The following is a 21,777-nucleotide window of genomic DNA, read 5'->3' as shown; positions in this document are numbered from 1 at the left end:
TTCTACTTGATGGGGAGAAGATGAACATTATATGTAGTAATTTCATTTGTCTCCTTCTCTTTCCAGTTCCCCAAAAACAAGCGGAAACCATCAGTGAACATCATTGAGGTTTGACTGGTCATCTACATGCTAAAGACTTTATAACAAAAAAAAAAACAAAAAAAAAAAACAAAAAAACCATCAAAGAACATAAACCGATGGGCCGAGTGCCCCTGTGCATGCTGGGAAGAGCCACAGGATCGGATCGTCGTCAGATCATTCCCCTGCATGGTAGACATGACTCTGGTCGTGGGGGCTCCGTGCCAACGGTTGCAGGGGCTCCAGCTTTTAAAGAACTAGAAGGGATGGTCCTTTACACAGAGTCCACCTCCACGGTCCAGCACCACAGCGCAGAGCTGTATCTCCTAGCATGCAGGAAGAAGGCACCAGCTTGGGTTGATGGTGGTTGGGCCTCTCTTTGTTGCCTGTTATTCCACAGCGGATCAGTCTATGGGGTTGGGTTGCACCAGCTCCACGACTTACTGTAAATCCGTCCCCAACAATCTCTTAAGCGCAGGGTTGGTCCAACTCGCTCCCTCTCAGGGCATCTGTAGGGTTTGTCCGGGGGACTCGGTGGTGTCCTGCTCAGAGAGATCCCAGCTCATCCTCCTCCCCAAATGAGCGTGTGCGCGTGCGTGCTCCAGTCCTCTGTCGGGCACTATATCCCGCTATATCTTTCGCCAGAGGGTTACGGCGGTGTGATATTTCTCACGTCGAGATGAGTCTGATAAACACATAATTGCACAGCACTCGCAACGTCTGTCCGTTAATCCTGGTTATTCCCTTCATTTGTACCCTCTTACCGTTGATTACAATAATTACCGCTGACAAAGATAACTGTTCCATCCTGGGATGCGTTTTCAAACCGTTTATGTATTTAAAGGTGCCTTCCTCCAGGCATCGCCTTTCTGTCTGTTCCGTCTCCTTTAATGAAGTCTGACAAACCCAGTCGCGTCAGTGTTGCGTTTCCCAGCAGGGAGCTGGAGGTCAGTTATTTACTTACAGCGAGACTGAACCGGAAAGGAAAACACCAACAAAACAAACGTTCAGGCGCTATTGAGGAAAAGGACTTTTTTGTATCAACTCCGTAGGGGAGAGACATGCCTGTAGTCATCGTCAGGCGGGACTGATTATCTCCGAGCAATAACTTACAGCGGAGAAGAGCGGGTGACCTGGCCCCGCCCCCATTGACAAAGGGCCGCCAGCATCCTGCGTCCAGTCTCTGGCCTCTCTTTCTGCTCTCCCAGCACACACTTCGCAATGGAGTTCCTAGCCATTAGGGAGAAGTGCCAGCCCTCAATCAGACACAGACAAAATTTGTAAAAATGTTGTTTTTTATTTAATCACCTGCTTTTCATCTTTTTGTACTTTTCTCTGAGATGCCCTTAAGTGTCAGGCTGCTACCGTCCACCCTGCCGGATGTGGGACATGAAGCTGGTTTGCAGTATGTCTATGAAAACATGCAGTATGTTTTGTATATTTTCCCAGCTTTGTACAGTAAGAAGCCCGGGTGCAAAGGCTTATGGGGCACCTCCGTCGTCAGTGGCGATGCTGCCTCCCGTGGGGCCGCAGCCGTACGGATGTGTGGGCCTCCTGCAAACACGGCACTACTGTTATTCATCTCTACAGAGCCGCAGTCTGTTCACCGCCGCTGCTGCCGCTAAACCTAATGTCACTTAAAAAAAAAAAAAAAGCATACAAAGCCATTCTATGCTGAGAAAAAGGCTGAAAGCGCAGTAAGGTAAGAAGACACGGTTGGTCTGGCAGGGCAGGCTCCATGATTGGTCACAGCACAGTGCCCCTGTCCCCATCCTGAAGGATTCTGGGTACTATCGCTGCTGGGTTCCAACGCGCCGTCATCAGGTTGGCTGGTGACAGACGGCTCCCCCGGGCTTCACACCGCCACACTCCTGCCAACCCTGTCCACATCTGCAGCTACGTCTCGCCCGCCCACCCAGCACTCAGCCAAGATGGAGTATTTCTGTTTTTAACGGCTGATAATTAACCTTGGCTGAGCGGGGAGGAGGCAGCCGGTGACATGAGAAATAGGCAATATTAATATTCCGGTCCTGGCAGCTTATATAAGCAAAGTGGAAGGTGGTGGTGGGGGGGGGTACATGGTTCCAGAAATGAATGATGACTTTCTGCTGCTAGGAGTTATCCCCCCCACTCTGAATCCCCCCCAAGCCCAATGCTTCTTTGCCATGTAAATGACGAACGCTTTAGAGTGAACGCAGGCTGGACCTATGAAGAAGTATGACTTATGCGGGCGGCGTCTGCATGACGCTAATGCGAAGAGACAGTGGCAGACATTGGCATTTGACCAAATGGTGGTGAGGAAGGGCTCTGCTGTTGTACCCCTGAGCGGGGAGCTTAAAATTAGTGTCTACAGTCTGTCAAGCAGCTGAAGTATAACGCATCTTGTCACCTCGGATTTATTATTCTGCTAAGCAGCTAAAACAATTTAAATATAACCCTACAAACTCAATAGCCCCCATCTTTCAGCTTAAATGTTACTGATGAAAAATAATCATGACCCAGTTCAGTACATCCTTTGATTACTGTCATATTCTCTGCCATTTTATTTCTTAGCACTTGCAGCTTTGCATACATGCTGTATGTCCTTAAGTGGGTGTAGCAGATTTCACAAAGTACTTATTTCACCTTATTTCTATATGTGTTGGTAGCACTTGGACATGGGATTTGTAGTCTTTTACATTTTCTGCACCAACCCCCCTCCCCCCTCCTGTCCTCATGCTCATCAACAGCATTCCAGGTGCACCCCACCAATGGATGTTTCTCAGACCACTGTAACTGATCCATGACCAATATAACCTGCCCCCCCCCTCCCCCCATCAGTTCTGCTCATTACTGATGTGCGTTTTAAACGACAGCTTCTCAGCCACCATGTTAAAAGGTCCACAATCCCCCCTGGGGACGACGTTGGTGACATATTAATCTGCACGTGGAACACGACATGCTTTATTGCAGGCGGGAGACACCAATTGGAAGCTGAGAATCCAGCGTCCTGTTCTCCGTGCCCGTCGTGAGGGTCGACGGTTACCATGGCGAGGGAGAACAAAGAGACCGTGGGCAGCGAGGTGCTGACAGAGAACCGTCCCCTCAAGATCGGCGAACTCTCATTTTGCTTTGGATCAAAGCAGCGAACGCACGCACAGACCTGGACTTGCATCCCAACAGCGGAAGTCTCGACGTTAGTGATCCACAGAAAACTGTGTACCTCTGAAATGGTCAGACGATAACACAACCAGAAACAAGACTGTTTCCAAAGACACGTGGATGTCTGTGTGTGTGTCTGTGTGTGTGTGTGTGTGTGGGGGGGTGTTTTGTGTAAAGTATACAATTTATATTTAACATACGGAATTCATATTAACTGCTGAAAGAGGGCCAGCATGGTTCTGTATAAATAAGCCCATATGGTATCTCTTTAAAGAACTGCGTATATGCTTAATCATGTATTTAACTTCAATTTAATAAAGTTATCCGATATTTTCAATGCCAATCGCATTTTCTTTCTAATTTGTGTAATAAGACAGTAAATCGCCTAGTTTAAATAATCACTAGGTAGGTGATTAAATGGTTTGATGGAGAAGTCAGCAGAAGAGGAACAAGCTTATTCTCAGCCCTGGTGCCATTTCAGAACGGTATGGAATGAAAATAGATGAAGTTTTGTCACATACACAGTTTTACTAAGTACAATGTGCAGTAAAATGCATGGTTGCCGAAGTCCAGGGTCTCGTATCACAGAGCTGGATAGCTATACAACGTATGTAAACTGTACGTCCGGGTTGAGGAGGTTATTGGATCGTTGGTTGTGCAGGTTCTAGACCCTGTCCTCATTAAGGATCCGCGCTGCCAAGTAAATTGCAGGTTTCGGGATCGGCGAAGGTCACGGCGGGCATTAGTTGGGAGGGCACCTGCATCCGTGAATGGGATCCCAGTCCCGGAAGAGCTGCCCTTGACACGCTGTGGGTGGGAATCTGTCACCGTTGGCGAGATTCGGCCGTTCATTTTCACGGGGAGCAGCGGGTCTGTGCGAGTTCATCTGCTCAGCGTTCCTTTGGCAGCTCGGAAAAGCGTCCCTGACGTGTCATTCCTTTCGGGGGGGGGGGGGGGGGGGGGCGAACAAAAGATCTCAGTGCTTTCTCTTTCGATGGATGGTACGGCATGGAGTGGGAGCCAGAAGCTGCGTACTATGTGAAGGTTCGGCTGTCTGCTGTTTGGCTACGGAAGCGGCATCAGATGTGCTAATTCAGGGACGGATGGGCCTCTGACAGCTACCAAGTCTGCCTCTGAAAGCGAGGTAAACAAGACTGAGTCAGTCACCCCGGAGACTACAGAAACACGTTCGGGAGTCTGTCACGATTCCGACAAACACTGGTACCCATTAAACTCGGCCCGCTAAAGTTCGTAGCCATCAATCGAGTGGAAGTTATACCTTTAGGGTAGCGCATATTGCAGCTATTCGGGGACAGAAAGGGTGGGTTCTGGAAAGATCCAAACGGGCCACCTGTTACATTCATTAGCTACTTTGCATCTTTCGTAAATGTCAAGCAATAGAGAAGCGTAATATGCAGTAAAAGAGGCAATGATGCAAGTGTGATTACACCGATAGAAGGTAAAATTTGCAGTCTATCATCACGAACGGACAGAGCACATTCTAGCATGTTGTAAGCTACTCCTTAAATCAGTTGATGGGTTGCATTTCATTATGCCATAACGTGGTCTGAACTCTGTCTCCCGATTTATGATTTTTTTTTTTTTTTGGGAAAATCAACAAGCGTCCCCTGACCACCTGGGGAGATTCTCCTCAGTGGATCAGTGACCACACGGGCAACCAGCGCCCCCACATCTCAAATATAACACTGAGTGAAGTTAGTCTTACTTATGGAAAATCCGTAAGGCTCAGCAAGATGCTAATATCACTAACGCTGATACTGCTAAAACTATCATAAACCAGGAAACAAGAAAAGCAAAGAAGCTATGCTAAAAAATAATAATGACAAGCTGCAGGGGGGCAGCGTCGGCCATATGTGGCCCCCAGGCTGGAGCCAGGGGCCCGCAAGCTGTTTGACTGTCGCCCAGACAGGTGTCAGTGCTGTGCTGACAGACCACCATTCCCCGGCGCTCTGCGTCGGTTGGTGCATGTACCTCCTGCTGCCAAACTCACTACCCCATGACAGGCCCTACGACCAGCCCCAGGCGCAGAGATGGAAAATCACTCTCCCTCCAGGAAGACGCTGTGGAGAATCGCTTTTTGGAGGTGCTACGGGGAGCATTCGGCAGGCGGCGGCGCTCTCAGGGAGAAAGACGTTTACCGTTCATCCTCCAACCCTGGCGCTGTGTCATTGGCCTTTAAAATGTCAGACGCACCGAAGACTTTTCCCAGTCAAAGACCTTTCACAGCTTAATAACACGTCCTTAAACCCTCAATGACGGGCTGATCATGTTCATAATCATAAAATCGCAATCGTAACGAGGTCCGATACGAAGGTTTTTGCAATGCGTCAGCAAATACAAATGAAAATGTGTTTTTAAAGAGGATCCCTTTATTATTATGGGGTGTATAAGCGTTAAGGTTTCAGCTCAGGTGAATCTGGTAACAGCGGGGTCAGCTTAGACCCCGTTCTTGATAACCATCCTAAAGCCAATGCTATATCGTTTACTGCGTGATAACATTTATTGAAGCCTCAGTGGCTCAGCAGAGGAACTACCATCGACTTGCGAAGGGCATCTAACCTAGATTTACCCGGTACACTATACTTCATGTACTGTTCTGTACCTTATTTTTTTACAGGAATATTAAGGGAAGACATTAAAGCAGTGTGATGAAAAAAGCTATTACAAGAAGGGAATGTAGGGGTGAATATTAAGCAAAATTATTCTTATATAACAACCATTTACCGAATGAATTATCCTCTCGCCTTTCCTGCACCAGAACTTGGTATTTCACAGGCTTAAGTGCATCGGTCTCTGCTCTCAGAATGATTTAACCCCCCCAGGAAACATTCTAGCATTTTGGGAGTAGTAACCACAAAAAGCACATCACCGTGCCAGGCTTTCAGAGTTTGGCGTTTGCCCCGGGCTACATCGTGAATTGTGAAGGTGACTAGAAATAAGGGGGCCATGCTTAACGGAAAACTGGGGTGGAGGGTCTCGCCTTGGTGACAGCGGCGTAACAAGGCCCCCCTCTTGGGGTGGGCAGAGTCAGTTGAGCGACAGTAACGAGGCGATCACTGAAGGAATTCTGTCTATTAGCCTCACGGTCGGCAAAAACAAGATCTACCTTTCAGCATCTGGAAGGAACTGATGAATATGGGGGTGGTCAGAAATTTTAGGTCTAGAAACTAAAAATATAGATACATCCACCTCTGCTGGTGTGTGGGTCAGGGGGTTAGGATGCGGTGCCTGTTCAAGTCCCAGGGTTGGCAGTGATTTCACTGTTAGGCCCTTGAGCAAGACCCCTAACCCCGAAATGCTCTAGGGACTAACTGACCCTGCATTCGGAGAGAGACATTGCTTTGGATAAAAAGTATCTGTATTAAACAGTAAAGGTAGGAAATAGCTCTGCAGCTCCGCTCATAAAACGGTTTCCAGCAAAGATTAAAAGCACTTTAGGTTTAAAATCACACCAATTTTTTTTCCTAATGAAAAACTCAAAAGGGAAAGTGTATTGTTACCAAGCACTAAGATGACCAGAATCACAGTATGGGTTAGGGTACATCTGACACCCATAATGTTCTGGAGATATTTAACTCAAGAAAGCTGGGGGGGGGGGGGGGCACTAATTGACAACTTGTGTTTTAGTACCGTACTCACCCCTTTAGGTATTTCTATGGTATAAATATCACAGGCAGACACTGAAGCCCTGACTGAGGTCTCTCAAAAGGGAGTGAATGTCAAGTACAAGGTAACAGTTGAATATTTTATTTACTCAACTATACAAGGGAAAGGCTAATGCTGTAATAAGCAGGTACGTCCAACACCACAGCAGCACGGCGTGACGACTGTGTGCAAATACTGCCCCCTGGAGGGTGAAACATGCATCGCTCAAATCGACTTCAGTGTGGACTGCCGATATCCAACTAAAACAATCCGCCAGTGGGCTCAACAGCGCCGAGATAAGGGTCTGTTAAGCGAGACAAATGACTCAGAACCAGACAGACAATCATCTCAACAGTCGTTTATTACAATTTACAGGAATACATGGCCCACGAAGCATTAACAAATTGACTTGGTGCCAGCAAATAAATAAAACCAAAAAACAACCATGAGACGTCACTCATTCTAAAAAGACCTGAAGCAAGAAGAGATACACAGTGGTGAAAGGCAAGAGGCTCGCTTCATAGGAACATCCCCATAACAGATCACACAGAGCTCTTCAGAACCACAGAGAGGGAGTAGTAGCAAGGCCAGTGAATAACGCGTCTGCCAACATGTGGCTCTGTAGCAGCAAAACCGGCTGACCGACTCCACCCAGCGGCAGCTCGAAAGAAAGCCAGGCTGCGGTCTCGCTCTTACATGTACACCACGCATGCCAAGGAGGACACCCAAATAACCCAAAACACCAGCCAGGCAACCACAAATCCCCCCACCTATAGAAAAGCCACCCACAATAAATCCAGGCTCCACTCCCTTAAAGCAAAAGGAAGAAAAAAGACCAGCAAATCTGGCCGCAACGTGGGGGGGGGGGGGGGGGTGAATTTCAACAAAAGAGGTTAGCAGAAACACTTAATCCTCCCCCTTTCACCACAGCTGCAGGAATGTTTGCTTCACAGAAGCTGGACTGGAACGTAACCCCTGTGGAACGGCTTCGCTATCTGGGTTTGTCCTCGCATCAGAAGGGGAAACGGCCCCCGCACACCCAAGCTCAGAGATAAGTCACGGTTATCCTTCAAAAAGCGAAATCTTAATTCCACACGTTTCAGCTTTAGATCCTTCCGGAATGGAGCTTCATCCTCACGCAGAGATAAGAGCATAATCATCCTCCTCAAACATACACCGATAGCTAGACTGACACATACATTTATATATAAAACAATGTCATGATACGCGGTATAATTCTTTTTAACATAATAGTGCAAACTACCACTTTGGCTGCGTGTGTCACCTAGAGGGGAAGTGGGCAATGCATCGCGAAACATCGTTTAAGGTGGCGTAATACTCTATTACTGCTTTGGTGGACGAGTCCTGGCACCAGCCTGGTATCCAGTCACCCAGCTAAAGCCCACGCGCATTCAGCGAGGGGGGGCCCTCCAGGGACGACCGGCCAGTTGCCCCCACGCGGTGCGGCGTCAGAACCCAAACAGGTCGTTTCCATCACTTGCATCCCAGCCGGAGGGAGACCACTGCAGAGTATCGGCATGGAGATCTTCGGATATCACCCCGATGTCCAGGACCTGGGGGTTCGTGCGAGACTCGGCGAGTCTTGCGGGGTTAGGGGGAGATTGACAGGGCATTAGAGCCATGATAAGAGACACATGCGTATAACCATGCAGGGATATTTCAACAGCACGCCGAGCACGACTTCAGCACAAAGCAAACACTCAGGGCACTTAGTCGCCAAGGCGCAATGGGGGGGTAAAGAAAAGTACCATTTTACAGCAGTGACTGGGAGCAAGTGTCCAACTGGGGGCTCCACTTAAAACACTAATAATATGTTATAATGTTTATTTTTTTGTGCTTTAAGTGCTGGCAACATTAAAACCGAGAACACAAAAGCCAGAGATGATTGTGTGGACGACGGTGATGATTATGAAGAATGCTGTTCATATTTGACAATGTTAGTCACGTTAAAACTGAAAAGCTGTTCGGCAGGAGCACGGCAGATCGCACTCATCTCGCACCAGAATTCGGGAGGCGAGAACTTGCTTCCAAACTCGAACTGCTAGTGGAGGTTAACCGAAAAGGACCACTGGTCACCCTAGTGCCAGGCTTTACTACCAGGATTCTGAATAAAATGGAATCATGAAATTAGTGCAGCATGGATAAACTGGTACAAAGACCACCCTATAATGTAATGGTAGGTCTGTATTAGAGCCTGGGCAATCAGAGAGAGGCACGACATTGATGGGAGGGGGGGGAATTCCAGACCTCTGAAAGAAGTATGGATGGATGGAATACAAGCATCAGAGAGGGAGGGAGACGAAATGAAGGAAGTCGATCACATGACCTGGCTCTGCACACAGTTACCTGATAGCGAACCATAGAAATGCCAACGTGGGCTGGGAATGAACAGAAAGAGAAACATCAGAAGATCGTTCCGCACATCACAAAGACGTTCTGGACATTGGCAGCGGGCCCAGAAGCAGGCAGCCCCCCCCCCCACGTCCTCCTGGAATATCGAAGACCATCACAGCAAAATGAGTGATGACTGCTTTTGCACGTTTAGCCCAGCTAATAATGGACAATATAAAACACAAACCCATTCTGATCAGGGGAATGATAATGATCCTGAATTGGGGGGGGGGGGGGGGGAGCGGGGTATGGGGGTTCAGGGCCAGAGGAGGGCCCGACAATGCTCAGCGTGAGCCGCCATTAGAGAGGACAGAGATCATTTATCCGGCGGGCGGCAGGCAGACAGAATTCATCATTATCTCCAAAAATGGGCCCATAATGACGACAGGCAGGGTGAGTCAGTGAGCCCAGACAGCCCCAGCTTATGTCCAGACATTCAGCACGCAGGATTGCCTAAACCTCTACCAGGCAGCACAGAAACACGTATATATATATATAGTGCATTTACACATCAGCACGCCCCCTAGTGGATGGGCCCTTCCTCTATCAAACCACTCCCAGCACTGAAATCAAACTCATAAAACCAGTAATCTATGTACTGCATTCCTGCTCATTCGATCCCATCAGCCATTTGCACAGCTATTTTTTATACTTAACTACTATCAGTGTCTCACATATTTATATTCTATTACCGTTTCCACTGTGAACAAAAAGATTGAAATTCTCAGTTTATGAGCCGTGCATCATATAGCCGAAGATGAGAGAGACAGACACTTTGACTTTGAAAGATACTTAGACGGGAAGTTGGAAGGCGGTTCTGCCCATTTCCCGTAGAAACTCCCTACAGATGAACACCGGGTGGCCAGCAGGTGCCGGCGACTGACGAAACAGGCGGCTGGGACAGGCGTTTCAGCAGCAAACAAGCCACAAAAACCAACAAAGGGGCCCCCCCCTCACCTGGAGAAGGCTTCATCGAGGCCGTCGTCGAGCTCCTGCGAGTCGAAGGAAAAGATTTGGTTAAGTGAACACACGAACACACACACACACACACACACACACACACACACAATGACCTAAACATCTGGCAGACAGTTTACCACAGAAGGATTCTGTTAAAATATTTAGGGAATGAAACAGTATTGGACGTGTATACAGAGAGCAAAAGATGTTGAAAATTAAACTGAAAGGGACTCCAGCTTGGGGCAGGGGCTTAGAGATGAGGGTGTGTATGAATGAGGGCTTTGCTTTGCAAGAGCCACATGATCAGGAATCTCTCACTGGAGGTGGCAGGTCAGACACACTGCACCCAGCGCAGAGAACAGTCACTGACTAGTCGCTCAAAAACACATGTAGGAAAAAAAGACCAGAAAATTTTAACTGCAGGGCAACTCAAGGCAGGAGTCACTGGATTTACAGTCAGGTGAAATCGGCACATCGCAGCTAGCAGAGTTCAGGCCGCAGTGGCCCGAGGCAAACGAGAGGCAGGTTCCTCTGGGGCGGGACCAGGACGCTCACCCACAGCGTGTTGTTGTTTTCCATGTCTGTGCCGTGCACCGCGAAGGGGTGAGCAGAGTCGGGGGCCGCGATAGGCAGGTCAGCCGGGGGGCTCTCACCCAGGTCCAGTAGGGTTCCAGTTCCAGTGTCCCCCTCTGCCAGGGGGCAAGGCTAATGTTGATACACAACATCAAAGCAAAGCCAAATCCATTCCGGCACAATCTATTCTATACCCAGAAAAGGGTTCAGGAACACAACATATGGTGATTGGGTCAAACCCCAGCACCCCTCCCCCAACCTTTTCATTTAAAGCAGCGTAGTCCCCTCCCCCCCCACCTCTTAAGATGGCACACGGAAGCCACTTATCTAGCAGGTTTTTTTTTTTTTTTATTAAAATAAATAAATAAATAAATAAATAAATACATACCTGACAGCTACAAGCAAAACCAAGACAAGCTACGAAACAATGATGTTATGCTGTTAGCAATGACATCAACACTGCCTGTGCCAACTAGCAGACGGCGGATTGAGGGCAGCTGCTGATTATTCTGGCAGCCACTCAAGGGCAAGAAAGGGTAGATTCTTGAGTGGTTATATTATTTTATATTACATCTCATCTTCATGTAGATGGAACAACCAGTACGTAGAGATGCACAATATACGGGTTAATATACTTTAAAAGTTGTAAAAGTACCAGCATGTTTACATTAATTCCATTAAGTCCGACTGTACATCTCTTTGTTTTGATTTTTTGAGTGTAACGTAATTCCACTAATCCGAAAATCTGCACTAGCAAGCTAAACAAGTTCCGCTTTTTCTGAATTAAAATAAATAAATCCTCTTATCCTTGTGCGACAGTTTCTTACTGCGATGTACTTTATATATTTAAGTTATAAAAATGAAGTCCCCCCCCCACCACTGGCCGCTTTAGCGCACATGTACAGCGATTCTCTCATTGGTTGCATGTAGGAGAGATCAGCGGCGGACAGGTCCAATTTCCAAGACAGCATGACGCGAGGTTGCGAGTCAAAGCTCAGCTCCTCACACAAAACAGCGAACGCCCAACGCTTACATCAAAACCCCAGGGTGTGTTACGGAGGACAGTGGAACACACATGTGGAATGTCATGAGGTCCGTCCTGTTGCACTTCAGCCCACACACCTCTAGAGGGCGTCTGTGAGCACACACTCACCCCTCCCCTTCAGGCTGAGCAGGTTGAGGGACCATTCTGACTGGGAGCTGCTGGGCGCCTCGCCGTCAGAGCCAGACGCTGCCCGCTTCCCATTCTCTGTGTGCGACAGATCAGCTGTGAGACACGACTGTGCAGCACAATCACGCTGCCGCTACGGAGCCAACAGCACAACGCCGACATTCTCGTAATAAACATTTATCGCCGCGTTTCAGCGCGGACCACTGTTCGTTACATTGATTCCATCATTTTGGACAACGGAACAAGTAGGAAAAGCTATTAGGAAAATCAAAGTATCAATTACTAAATACCACAGCGAGTGCTCAAAACAGAACTCGGTGTAGCGCTAGGAGAGAGGTGACATTCCACCGAGAAACGGCGACTGACACGAGAGAGAGCCTGTGGTTCAGGCGGTGCAGAGCATCACTATAAATAACCCATCATATCGATGATCAGACATCGGAAACAGGCAAAGGGGCTCTCGCTCCTTCAAACTGGAGTATTCCGAGCCCGTCGCCCAGGCAACAGCATTTCTCGTTTCCACGGCAACCAAGCGCACCTTCTTTGGCGACCTGCCAGAACTCGAAGGCTACTCTGAAGGCTTGTGCCACCGTCAGCGTCACAGCCTGGGCCTGAAATGAAGATGGAGGAAGGGGGGGTGGGGGTGGGGGGCGGTGCAGACCAGCAAGCATTTCAGTGGGTTTGATGAACTACCAGCTACTACAAATCTGAAAATTCAAAATCCCAAATCAGCTCAATGAACAACATCTTAGACATTTAGGATCGAACCAATTTTTGACAGGCCCACTGCCGCCCCCCCAACAGCATTGCGTTGCCATGGCGACGCTCACCACTTTCCTCTTGGGACAGAGGTATGCGTGACATGCCAGTGTGTCATTCTGCTGGCTCTGGGCGATGTAGGTAAACACGCGGTCATGGTTCTTATCCGCAGCGCAGTACGATATCCTGTCAGAGATGGGGGTGGAGATTTTAAACAACAGTTCTCAATCAACCCCCCCAAAATCCCCTGCTATCACTGTGGATGGTCTGGCCAGAAAATGAAACTGCTACATCACTCCTGCAGAACACCCCCTTCACCCCCAACATCGAGAGTGGAGAGCGCCCAAAAATCCAGCAATAAATACCCTTAATGATGTATTCATTCAGATTTCAATTCTATAAATTTGACGGACCAAACCACCTGTAGATTCCCGTAATTTTAACGGCCAACATTCAAAAGAAGAGGAGTTCATTCCATGATGACAGCAAATCCATACCTTTTGTTCATTCAAGAGCACAGGGACAGGTCGAACTGATTAAAAACATGCACTAAAGGCTGAAGGACAAATAATATCAACGTTACTGCTCTAAAGCAATAACAATATTACACAGGTATTTACAAACTATTCCGAACAGCAGCAATGCTGCAGGGAAACACCTGCGTCCCCATGCCCAAGCCCAGCTCCAGGCCACGTGGAGAGACAGACAAGGCAGCGTGAGATACCTGGGTAGCCGAGGAACATGGTCAAACATGCCGATTAAACCACAGGACGCATTTTAGGGGCAAATTTGAGGACGTTCGTAGACAGAGTTTCTGCTCACTAGATCAGTGGTTCTCAAAGTCGGTCCTCGGGCCCCGCTGCCCTGCTCGTTTTCCCGATATCCCTGCCCCACACAAGCCCCAGCTGTCTTTCAGCTTCTGATTACCTGGATCAGGTGTGTTCAGTCAGAGTGTAGGGCAGGGATAGCTGGAAAACAAGCAGGGAAGTGGAGCCCGAGGACCGACTTTGAGAACCACTGGATTAAATTCAAGAACTTCAGCAGCACTAGCAGGGTGGTTTTAACCCAATAAGCAGATAGCATCAGGTCAACCTGGGAGGCAGGAGGTCATGTACAGCACGACCCTCTCCCAACTGCCTTGAAATTTTTCACATTTCAGTTGCCCCAGGCAGCAAAGGTATATCAGATAGAGAAAAACCACCTTTAAATCAAGTAAACCAAACGTCTTGTGAAACCCTCATGTTGTCTGTAAACTCAACAGCTGTTGGTTAATGTTAGCAGCTAGCATGCTAACATTAACCAACACAAAACAGACCATTTAGGAGCCTAAAATGCGATTGGTTAGTGTGGTACAATAATCCAAGAAAAGAAAAAAAACTGCGATACTCTGTCAGGGGAACCATAAACCTACCGGGAATATTTTAAATTACATTTCAAAGTACTGGTCTAAGATTTAAAATCACTCCCGAAGACATGAATACAAATCAGACCAAGGTTGAGGAGAAAGTCATTTAAAATGTATTAATGTTCAGCCAAAGCAATGAATCTTTCACACAATTTAACTACTGCTGTGTTAGAAGCCAAAATTAGACCTCGAGTTCTAGTCAGTAATTGCTTTGGCTAAACATGATCATTCCAGTGACCCTGGATAAGCATTTGAAAAACAGATGGATGTTAGCCAGCCCATACTGAAAGCTACGAAGGTTACAGACTCAGATTGAGGTCACTGTCACCACAACAAGAGTGATGAACGCCAGGAGCCGCAGACAAGGAAACTAATACAGTCACAATATTAAAACAAGCCGACTACATGAACAGCATAGATGACCACGGACCAGAGTGTAGGACTGGGATAGGCAACTCTGATCCCGGAGTGCTGGTAACCAGCAGGATAGAAAACCTAAGCCTGTAGGGCTCAGTATCCAGCAGGTTTGCTTAGGTTACCAGTCTGCACCCTAAACTGGCTACATTAGCGACAAAGCTAATGCATAGCAACTTTCAGATTGAGGGGCTCACCTATATATGGAGATGTTCTCAATCAGCTGGTTGGACAAGTTGTCATACAGGACAATTCCACGAGGGGAAATATTTAATGTCACCTTCTGGAGTTTCTTTCCACTGGCTTTAGCCTGATGAAAAAGGGTTTTTAAAAAAGAAAAGAAAGTTCAAATATTCACAGAAAAGCAAACCAACGCAGCCACTTACTGCAATCACATCTCAAAGACCACTGACACACGCATTAAAGAGCACTGCTGAAACCCCCGCATCTAAAAAAAGGCTGCAGAGTTCAAGAAATAAAACCCTTATGCGAGTTTCCGCGACAGGCTGGGGTGCCGGGCGGTTTCCCGCGGTTCAGACGTTAGCGCTCGCGTTGCGGCTGACGTGGGGAGACAGCCGACAAGCTAATTACTGCTGTACTCCACGAATGAGAACGCGACAAGGACTCTGGCTACACAGGATAAATCATTCAGGTTCAAAGCAGTATGAGTGTACGGTTCTAGGGTCTCGTGACCGGACTGACATACCAAAGCCGGATGAGTGGGGGAGGGGTCATCAGTCCATCTAATCACCCACGTATGACAATCTGAAAAGAAGGACCTCCCTACCCAGTAATCATTTTCCCTGCCCAAATCCCACATCAAATGGTTATAAAATTTTCCGCCCCACCCAAACCCCATTTCCCATGGCTGAGGGAGGGAGGGGGGGGGGTCATCCTCTCAAATACCATACTAGCTGTTTATAAAAGCCAACAAGACAGACTAACGGTTCATGAAGGGACCATGTCACTCTCCAAGGGAGAGAAAGAGCGAGACTCACGGTGGCCATGATCCTTTTCACCGCGGTGGCCGACAGCTCCTCCCCTTTCGGCTCCTCCACGAGCGTCATGCCCAAGTACTTCAGGCGAAAGACCATGCCCTCCAGGAGGGTCTCCCGCGTGTCCGTCCAGTTCTCCGGAAGCTCTGCGGAGGAAGGACATCTTCAGAGAGTCTGCCAGCTCGGCTCCGTCCCAGACACCAGCCCCCAGCCGTGCCCTTCCTGTGGCTGGTCCCAGGACCAAGCAGCATGCTGAAGAAACCAGTTATTCTGACATCTTTGCTTCTTTTTGGACTTGGAGGTGAAGGAATGTACCACATCTGGCAGGACTTTACCTGAGAGCTCTCCCAGTGGAAGGAATAATTAATTGTAGATTAGGCAAATGAGTAGGATTTAAAACAAAAAGCAAAACACACACGCTTTCATCGTTTTCCAAACATTTTTTCCAGCCCAGGTTGATGGGGGTAAATGTTTCACGCTAAGGAAAACAAAACAAAACGCACAAACGGAATTCGGGTTTATAAAAAAGACAGCACCAGTTAAAACCAGAATTGCTGGTCGATATCCGAGCAGTCTTGGAAATTCATTCACGGCAGACAGCACGGGACACACCCTGGTTCCCAAACACGGAGGTTCACAAGCTCAGCTCAGAATCCCCCCCCCCCCACACACAGGACAGAGTTCAGTAGAAGACCAGGTCACAGCGGGGAGGCCAGAGCCACAGTAAGATGACAGACAGAAGTAGAGCCAGAAGACTGTAGCTAGCTAGCTGGTTAGCAGATCAGGCCACTCCGACATCTCATAAAATAAGGAATGAGATTTAATATTTTGTGTAGTGACTTTGTGGCCAACGGGGGGCCCCGATCCTCAGAGGCTCCATACAAATTTGAGTGCCGGTAAACACTGTCGCTGCTGACGCCTGAAAACACCAGGGGAGTAAATTACTAAGAACTTCAAAATAAACGGGAGACCAATCAGGAAGCTAGAAAAAGCACAAGTCAGCAGACCAGCTCAATGGGGGAGGTCCGGCCCAAGCTGGGGGGCGGCTGATATCCATTCGGAAACGGCAGAATCCACAGCTCCATGGGAGTGACAGGAAGCTGCAGCGATTATTCTAAGCCCTCAAAAGCAATCCTGCCACCCCACAGCAAAACACAACACACACACACCTGTGTATTGGCCTTCACCAATATGGGAGGGGGGTGGTTAAGCAAGCTTTCATTAAACAGGCTGCCCAGGGTTGGTTCCTGCCTGCGCCCGATGTTCCCAGGACAGGATCCGCCTGCCCCCCCCGTCCCCAGTTGGGATTGAGTGGTTACGGTGATGGATGATTGAAATGGCCGATTGACACACTACTAATTACACCAAAAAGTGCAATTTCATACCCACGTCTCCAGAGAGAGACCCACCCCCCCCCCCCCTCCAAGACAACAGCGAAACCACAGCAGCAGCATCACACTGACGTGGAAATCCAGGCAGGAGTAGCGTCTGGGCGGCTGCGTCAGGAGAAGGGAAATGTTAGCATTCTAGGGAGGGCAAACCCCCCACGTCTGCCTTTATGAAGAGCCCCTATTTAGGACAGTCCGTAAACCACGACTCTGAGAAAGATGAACTTCAGAAGTAGATTTTCTTCTTATACTAGAAAAACAACATGTAAAATGCAAGGCATCAGAAATCACAGCAGCTTGGGGAATCTCATGCACAAGTTAAAATATTTAGGGTCTGCGAGCAACAAGCCGCACAACCCTAACATACACTGCCCTGGATAGTGACTTGGAACTGGTCTAGCAGCACTTTGGTAACGGACACCTGTTAGAACTACACACAAGTATCCGACCAGAGGAGGAAGCCTTCGGCACAAACATACTGCTCCGGTTTCTGACAATTTGGAAAAACACCCATTTCCAGCTACCAGAACTAAATTACCCAGAAGTCCACTGGGACCCATCAGTCCACAGTGCTCAGACAGCTGCAGGGAACCTCCCTGGGCCTCGGTTCTGGTTAAGGTGCTAGTGTAGCATTCAACAAACATGACACTTTCATCACCAAAGGACAAAAAAAAAAAAAATATATATATATATATATATATATATATATATATATAAATAAATTTAATGCAGGATTGGTGCGTCTCCAGGATTAAGACAGAATCACTCACTTTAACCTGAGAAAAATCCTCAAAGACAAGCAGATAAAAAAAAAAGATGATTAAAAACCAGGTTGGGCAACGCAGGTCCAAACAGTCGTGGAGCAGAGTTGGACCAGCAACAGAGTGAAGTTACCCCCCCCACCCCCGCGGGAGCGGACTTCAGAAAAGTATAGTGTCTCCTGACAGAGCCCTGAACACCAGGCCACTCCTGCAGCACCAAGCCTGTCATTTTCAAAACCACAGCCATCAACAGCAGGCAGCAGCAAAAAATACAGGTGGGGGGGGATGGGGGGGGGGGGGGGGATGGGGACTCCAGTTAACTCTCAGGGGAATGCGAGTCAGGACTCGCTGCAAAACATGTTTAAAGAAATTGCAAATAACCTTTAGAATATTTCAAAAGCAAAATGACACAGATCAGATTTACAGAGGTTTCATGTCAGCATTGCTCACTGATACATACAAGCATCACACTTAGTGGCTGGACAGAAGGGCAAAAAGAAAAACAAACAAAAGTTACCAGATATAAATATGTTGATCTACCATTTCAAATGTGCCCACAAGTCCAGATGGGCTCCAGTACATCATAGCACACAGACCTCTATCATAAAGGCAGACAGTCAGCAATTCCAGACTTTAAAGATCTTCAGGAACAGGAGAAAAACAAGACCCTCCTTCCCACGCAGGATGGGGCAGAGAGACGACAGCTCGTGGGGTCATAGCCTCAAGTGATGGTCTTTTACCAGGTAACTAAACATTCGAGATGACTGAAGACCACTGCATGGATTCTCCTACACCAAACAGCAGGGTAAGGAAATTTAAATTTGCAAGTCACGTTCTTAGGAGTGATTTTTTTTAGCCCAAGGGCCATGGTTCTACAGGCTTTCAATTATCAGCTAATTTAACTCACAGCGAACTTTGGCTTCCCATTAGGGAATTACAGACCAAGTCGCTGGAAAGAGCAGGAGACCACAGCGCAGGAGGAGTAGAATCATCCACCGGTGCACTGAATGCAGAACAGAACCCACCACATAAAATTTTTCCATCTGTAAAAGAAAGATATTACAAAGATAGTTACATCGATTTCCATAAGTTTTATGGTAGGCCTATATGCAAAACGGACAAAGTTTTTTTTAAAAAGAGCACTCTAGTTTAATCAACAGGCGATTGTCTTAAGCAAACCACGGATTTTGTTTAATGCTGGGGAAATATATCCCCCCGAGGAAGGAAGACTACAAATATGTCATCTCACTGTTTAAGAGACGCTGGAGAGAAAACCTGACGAACAACGCAGCAGTCTCCTCTGATAAGACGCGTTTTTTAGTATTACGTTAAAGACCGGTCGACCCACGCACACAAAGTTGGGGACATGACTTGCCACTGCTGGCAGTAACGCTTAACAACATTAATTGTACCTGAGCAACGTGAATTTTACTTAATAGTGCGGTTTGGCCTTTCCCCTCTCAACACCCCGAAGTACTTAGCGAACACGTTTGTATACTAAAGTGCATCAAACGCTTGCTGTAAAGTGCTACTCCTTCGTATCATCATACTGTCTAATTTGCTTTCTAAACGGGCAAGGAAAAAAAAGGCAGATTTGGATATCCAGCAGCGTACGCAATGCATTTCCCCGCAGATAATCGCATTTAAAGAGCTATTTCCTGTCATTAACTCCCCACATACAAAATTCCCACTTTTACATGCCATCAGGTGGTATCAAGTAAAATAACAGGGACCGTGCACTTTATTAAACGTCTAAAACGCGTACTGTTTTATTACTCCTCTCCTCCAAAACACTCAAACCAGCGGATCAGCGCAATACGTGCTTAACAAACGCAAAATGAAACAATTGTATCAAAAAGGCACAAAGAAACAAATCGCAACATTTCCAGTAAATGATTTAAAACGAAACGACGTACTTTTGTGTTTACCGACGCCCCATGATTGTTTCGCAAGACTTGGACTCCGGATAATCGCCCTGCCAGCCGATTTTAGGGCATCCATACTCAACGGAAGGGAGGGGGATCGTCCAGCAAGCTCCGGCTTCCCTTCCTCGCAGCCCCAAGCGCTCCTTCAGATGCCACCCTCTCTGTCCTCCCTTCAACTTTCCTACCCCGCTTTAAAACCGCGGGGAGGTACGAGCCAAAGGGGTTATTGCGTTTCGCCCCGATGGGCGGCGTTAATTATGTAAACCATCCGGATCCGGCGCCTCCCGCTTACAACCGCAGGGGCTGCCGCTGGCAGGTAATGGATGCGCTTGGTGACGCTGGAGGCATGTGGCCAGAACGTTTGTCAGAAAAATGCTTTTGTACCAGTACAAAATGTGATAATCTAAACACAAATCCTACGTGTGTTAGCTTTGTAATCAGGACAAGACCGTCGGCATTCCGGTATTCTTTTTCCAGGGCTGCGTACTTACATCCTGAGTCATACAGGATTATGCTAAATATGTAAACAACTGCTAGACAGCCTACATATAGAGGTTAAATGCAGTAGTGGTTCTGTAGGGAATGGAAAAATACTTTCACTTTTATTATAAAGTAAGCAGTATCGAAGCGTGGTAAATCCAGCACAATTTAATATTTTGAGACTCGATATGGCATAAAACTGTAGTCGAGAGATGAGATTTGGAAAGTGACGTCGGATTAGATCGTTGTGCGCCACCGAACACCGGCGGGTCCCGCATACTGGAGCCCTAACGAAATCGGAACATAACTGGATCGGCCCGCGTCGGGGGCCCCAAACCTCTCGCTCACTGCCTAGAACAGCTATCATCCTAAAACCAAATAGTACCAATAATCTGCCTTTATTTTGGATCCGTGGTTCTGCTCAAATCGCAGACCTATGAGACCTTAGTCCTAAATCCACAGAATTTTTACTCTTCTCCCTTGGTCAGTCCATTCAAACTCCTCTAATTATCTTGTCAGTAAACCCTCATTTTCTGTATTCTGATGCTGCTCTGACAATAGGGGTACAGCTGGAAATCTTGGGCCTGGTAAGGAAATGTCACATTTTTATAATTATTTGTATCCAAGGCCCCCTGTGAAGTGCTGGGTCCCCTGAATCCAAACCATACAAACTAGTGATTCCCCTACCTGACATACAGTAATACTTACTGTACCCCCATTGAGCTGTAAGCTAATTGCTGAATTAATTTCCAGTAAAAAAAAAATATATAATATATATATATATATATATATGTGAAACTCATCGTTAAATCAAATGACTTTATAACATGCAACATCCATCCATCTTCCAAACCGCTTATCCTACTGGGTCGCAGGGGGTCCGGAGCCTATCCCAGAAGCAATGGGCATGAGGCAGAGAACAACCCAGGATGGGGGGGCAAACCCATCGCAGGGCATACTCACACACCATTCAGTCACACATGCACTCCTACGGGCAATTTAGAAACTCCAATTAACCTCAGCATGTCTTTGGACCGTGGGGGGAAACTGGAGGAAATCCTACGACGACATGGGGAGAACATACAAACTCCACACACATGTGACCCAGGCGGAGACTCAAACCCAGGTCCCAGAGGTGTGAGGCAACAGTGCTAACCACTGCACCACCATGCCTAATATGCAATATGAGTAATTTGTAAGGTGGAGTTTTTCCAGACTTAGAGCTGCTGCCTTTGGACCGTCTGTCCTAATGCAGACTGACAAGGCTTTCATTTTATTTTTATAGATACAAAAAAAAAAAAAACCCCACAGGTGGCCAGTTTGCCCATTCGTCAATTAGTGAGTTTGCTGTTTCTGTGATACTTTTGGTGAACTCCAGGGTATGGCTTAAACCACACCCATCTTAATTTTAGAAAATGTTATGCTGCAGGCAGAGCAGCAGCAGGTGGGAGGAGACAAACTGGCGCGCAGACACACAACCCCACACAGGTCTACATTTATTACACTTTATTATATAAAATTTATTTAAATAAACGGACTGAAATCAACTTCTTTAAACTTTAAACTGATGGCAGAGCTGGGAGTGCAGGGAAGAAAAAGATCGGATTACGTTTATAATCTCCTTTTACAGATGCAGAACACCGAGTGTG

At 47.3% G+C, this 21,777-nt stretch overlaps 2 protein-coding genes across 6 annotated transcripts in view; one reads left to right on the top strand and one right to left on the bottom strand.

The window, feature by feature from the left end:
• LOC125719427 (fibronectin type III domain-containing protein 5) overlaps nt 1-3,562 on the top strand; it is a 30,817-nt gene extending 27,255 nt beyond the window's left edge. For all 4 annotated transcript variants that reach the window (XM_048994183.1, XM_048994182.1, XM_048994185.1 and 1 more), the window contains one exon: nt 67-3,562. In XM_048994183.1, the coding sequence (XP_048850140.1) occupies nt 67-114 (48 nt within the window). In that variant the 3' untranslated portion in view covers nt 115-3,562. The remainder of the gene's footprint in view (nt 1-66) is intronic.
• Nucleotides 3,563-7,228: 3,666 nt separating this feature from the next.
• LOC125719216 (low density lipoprotein receptor adapter protein 1-B-like) lies at nt 7,229-19,897 on the bottom strand. 2 transcript variants are annotated; one of them, XM_048993793.1, is made up of 9 exons: nt 19,640-19,893; nt 15,578-15,720; nt 14,777-14,889; nt 12,832-12,946; nt 12,540-12,612; nt 11,984-12,079; nt 10,813-10,946; nt 10,255-10,289; nt 7,229-8,487 (listed from the first exon to the last, which is right to left on the bottom strand). In XM_048993793.1, the coding sequence occupies exons 1-9, from the start codon at nt 19,722-19,724 to the stop codon at nt 8,355-8,357; spliced, it is 927 nt and encodes a 308-aa protein (XP_048849750.1). In that variant the 5' UTR covers nt 19,725-19,893; the 3' UTR covers nt 7,229-8,354. The 2 variants fall into 2 exon arrangements, with proteins under 2 accessions (XP_048849750.1, XP_048849751.1); XM_048993794.1 differs by having other exon boundaries at nt 8,345-9,284; nt 19,640-19,897.
• Between the last annotated feature and the right edge of the window lie 1,880 nt (nt 19,898-21,777).

Source organism: Brienomyrus brachyistius, chromosome 23, assembly GCF_023856365.1.
Source record: "Brienomyrus brachyistius isolate T26 chromosome 23, BBRACH_0.4, whole genome shotgun sequence".
Taxonomy (NCBI): domain Eukaryota; kingdom Metazoa; phylum Chordata; class Actinopteri; order Osteoglossiformes; family Mormyridae; genus Brienomyrus; species Brienomyrus brachyistius.
Note: the sequence above shows the minus strand (reverse complement) of the source record. Positions and strands in the feature narration are given on the sequence as shown.

Excerpts from the sequence above, each read along its gene's own strand:
- LOC125719216 (XM_048993793.1), bottom strand. The coding sequence starts at position 19,724 with ATGGATGCCCTAAAATCGGCTGGCAGGGCGATTATCCGGAGTCCAAGT. Across the intron at positions 14,890-15,577 it reads TGAAAAGGATCATGGCCACC|GCTAAAGCCAGTGGAAAGAA; the intron begins GTGAGTCTCGCT and ends CTTTTTCATCAG. Across the intron at positions 10,290-10,812 it reads AAAACAACAACACGCTGTGG|GAGCTCGACGACGGCCTCGA; the intron begins GTGAGCGTCCTG and ends TTCGACTCGCAG.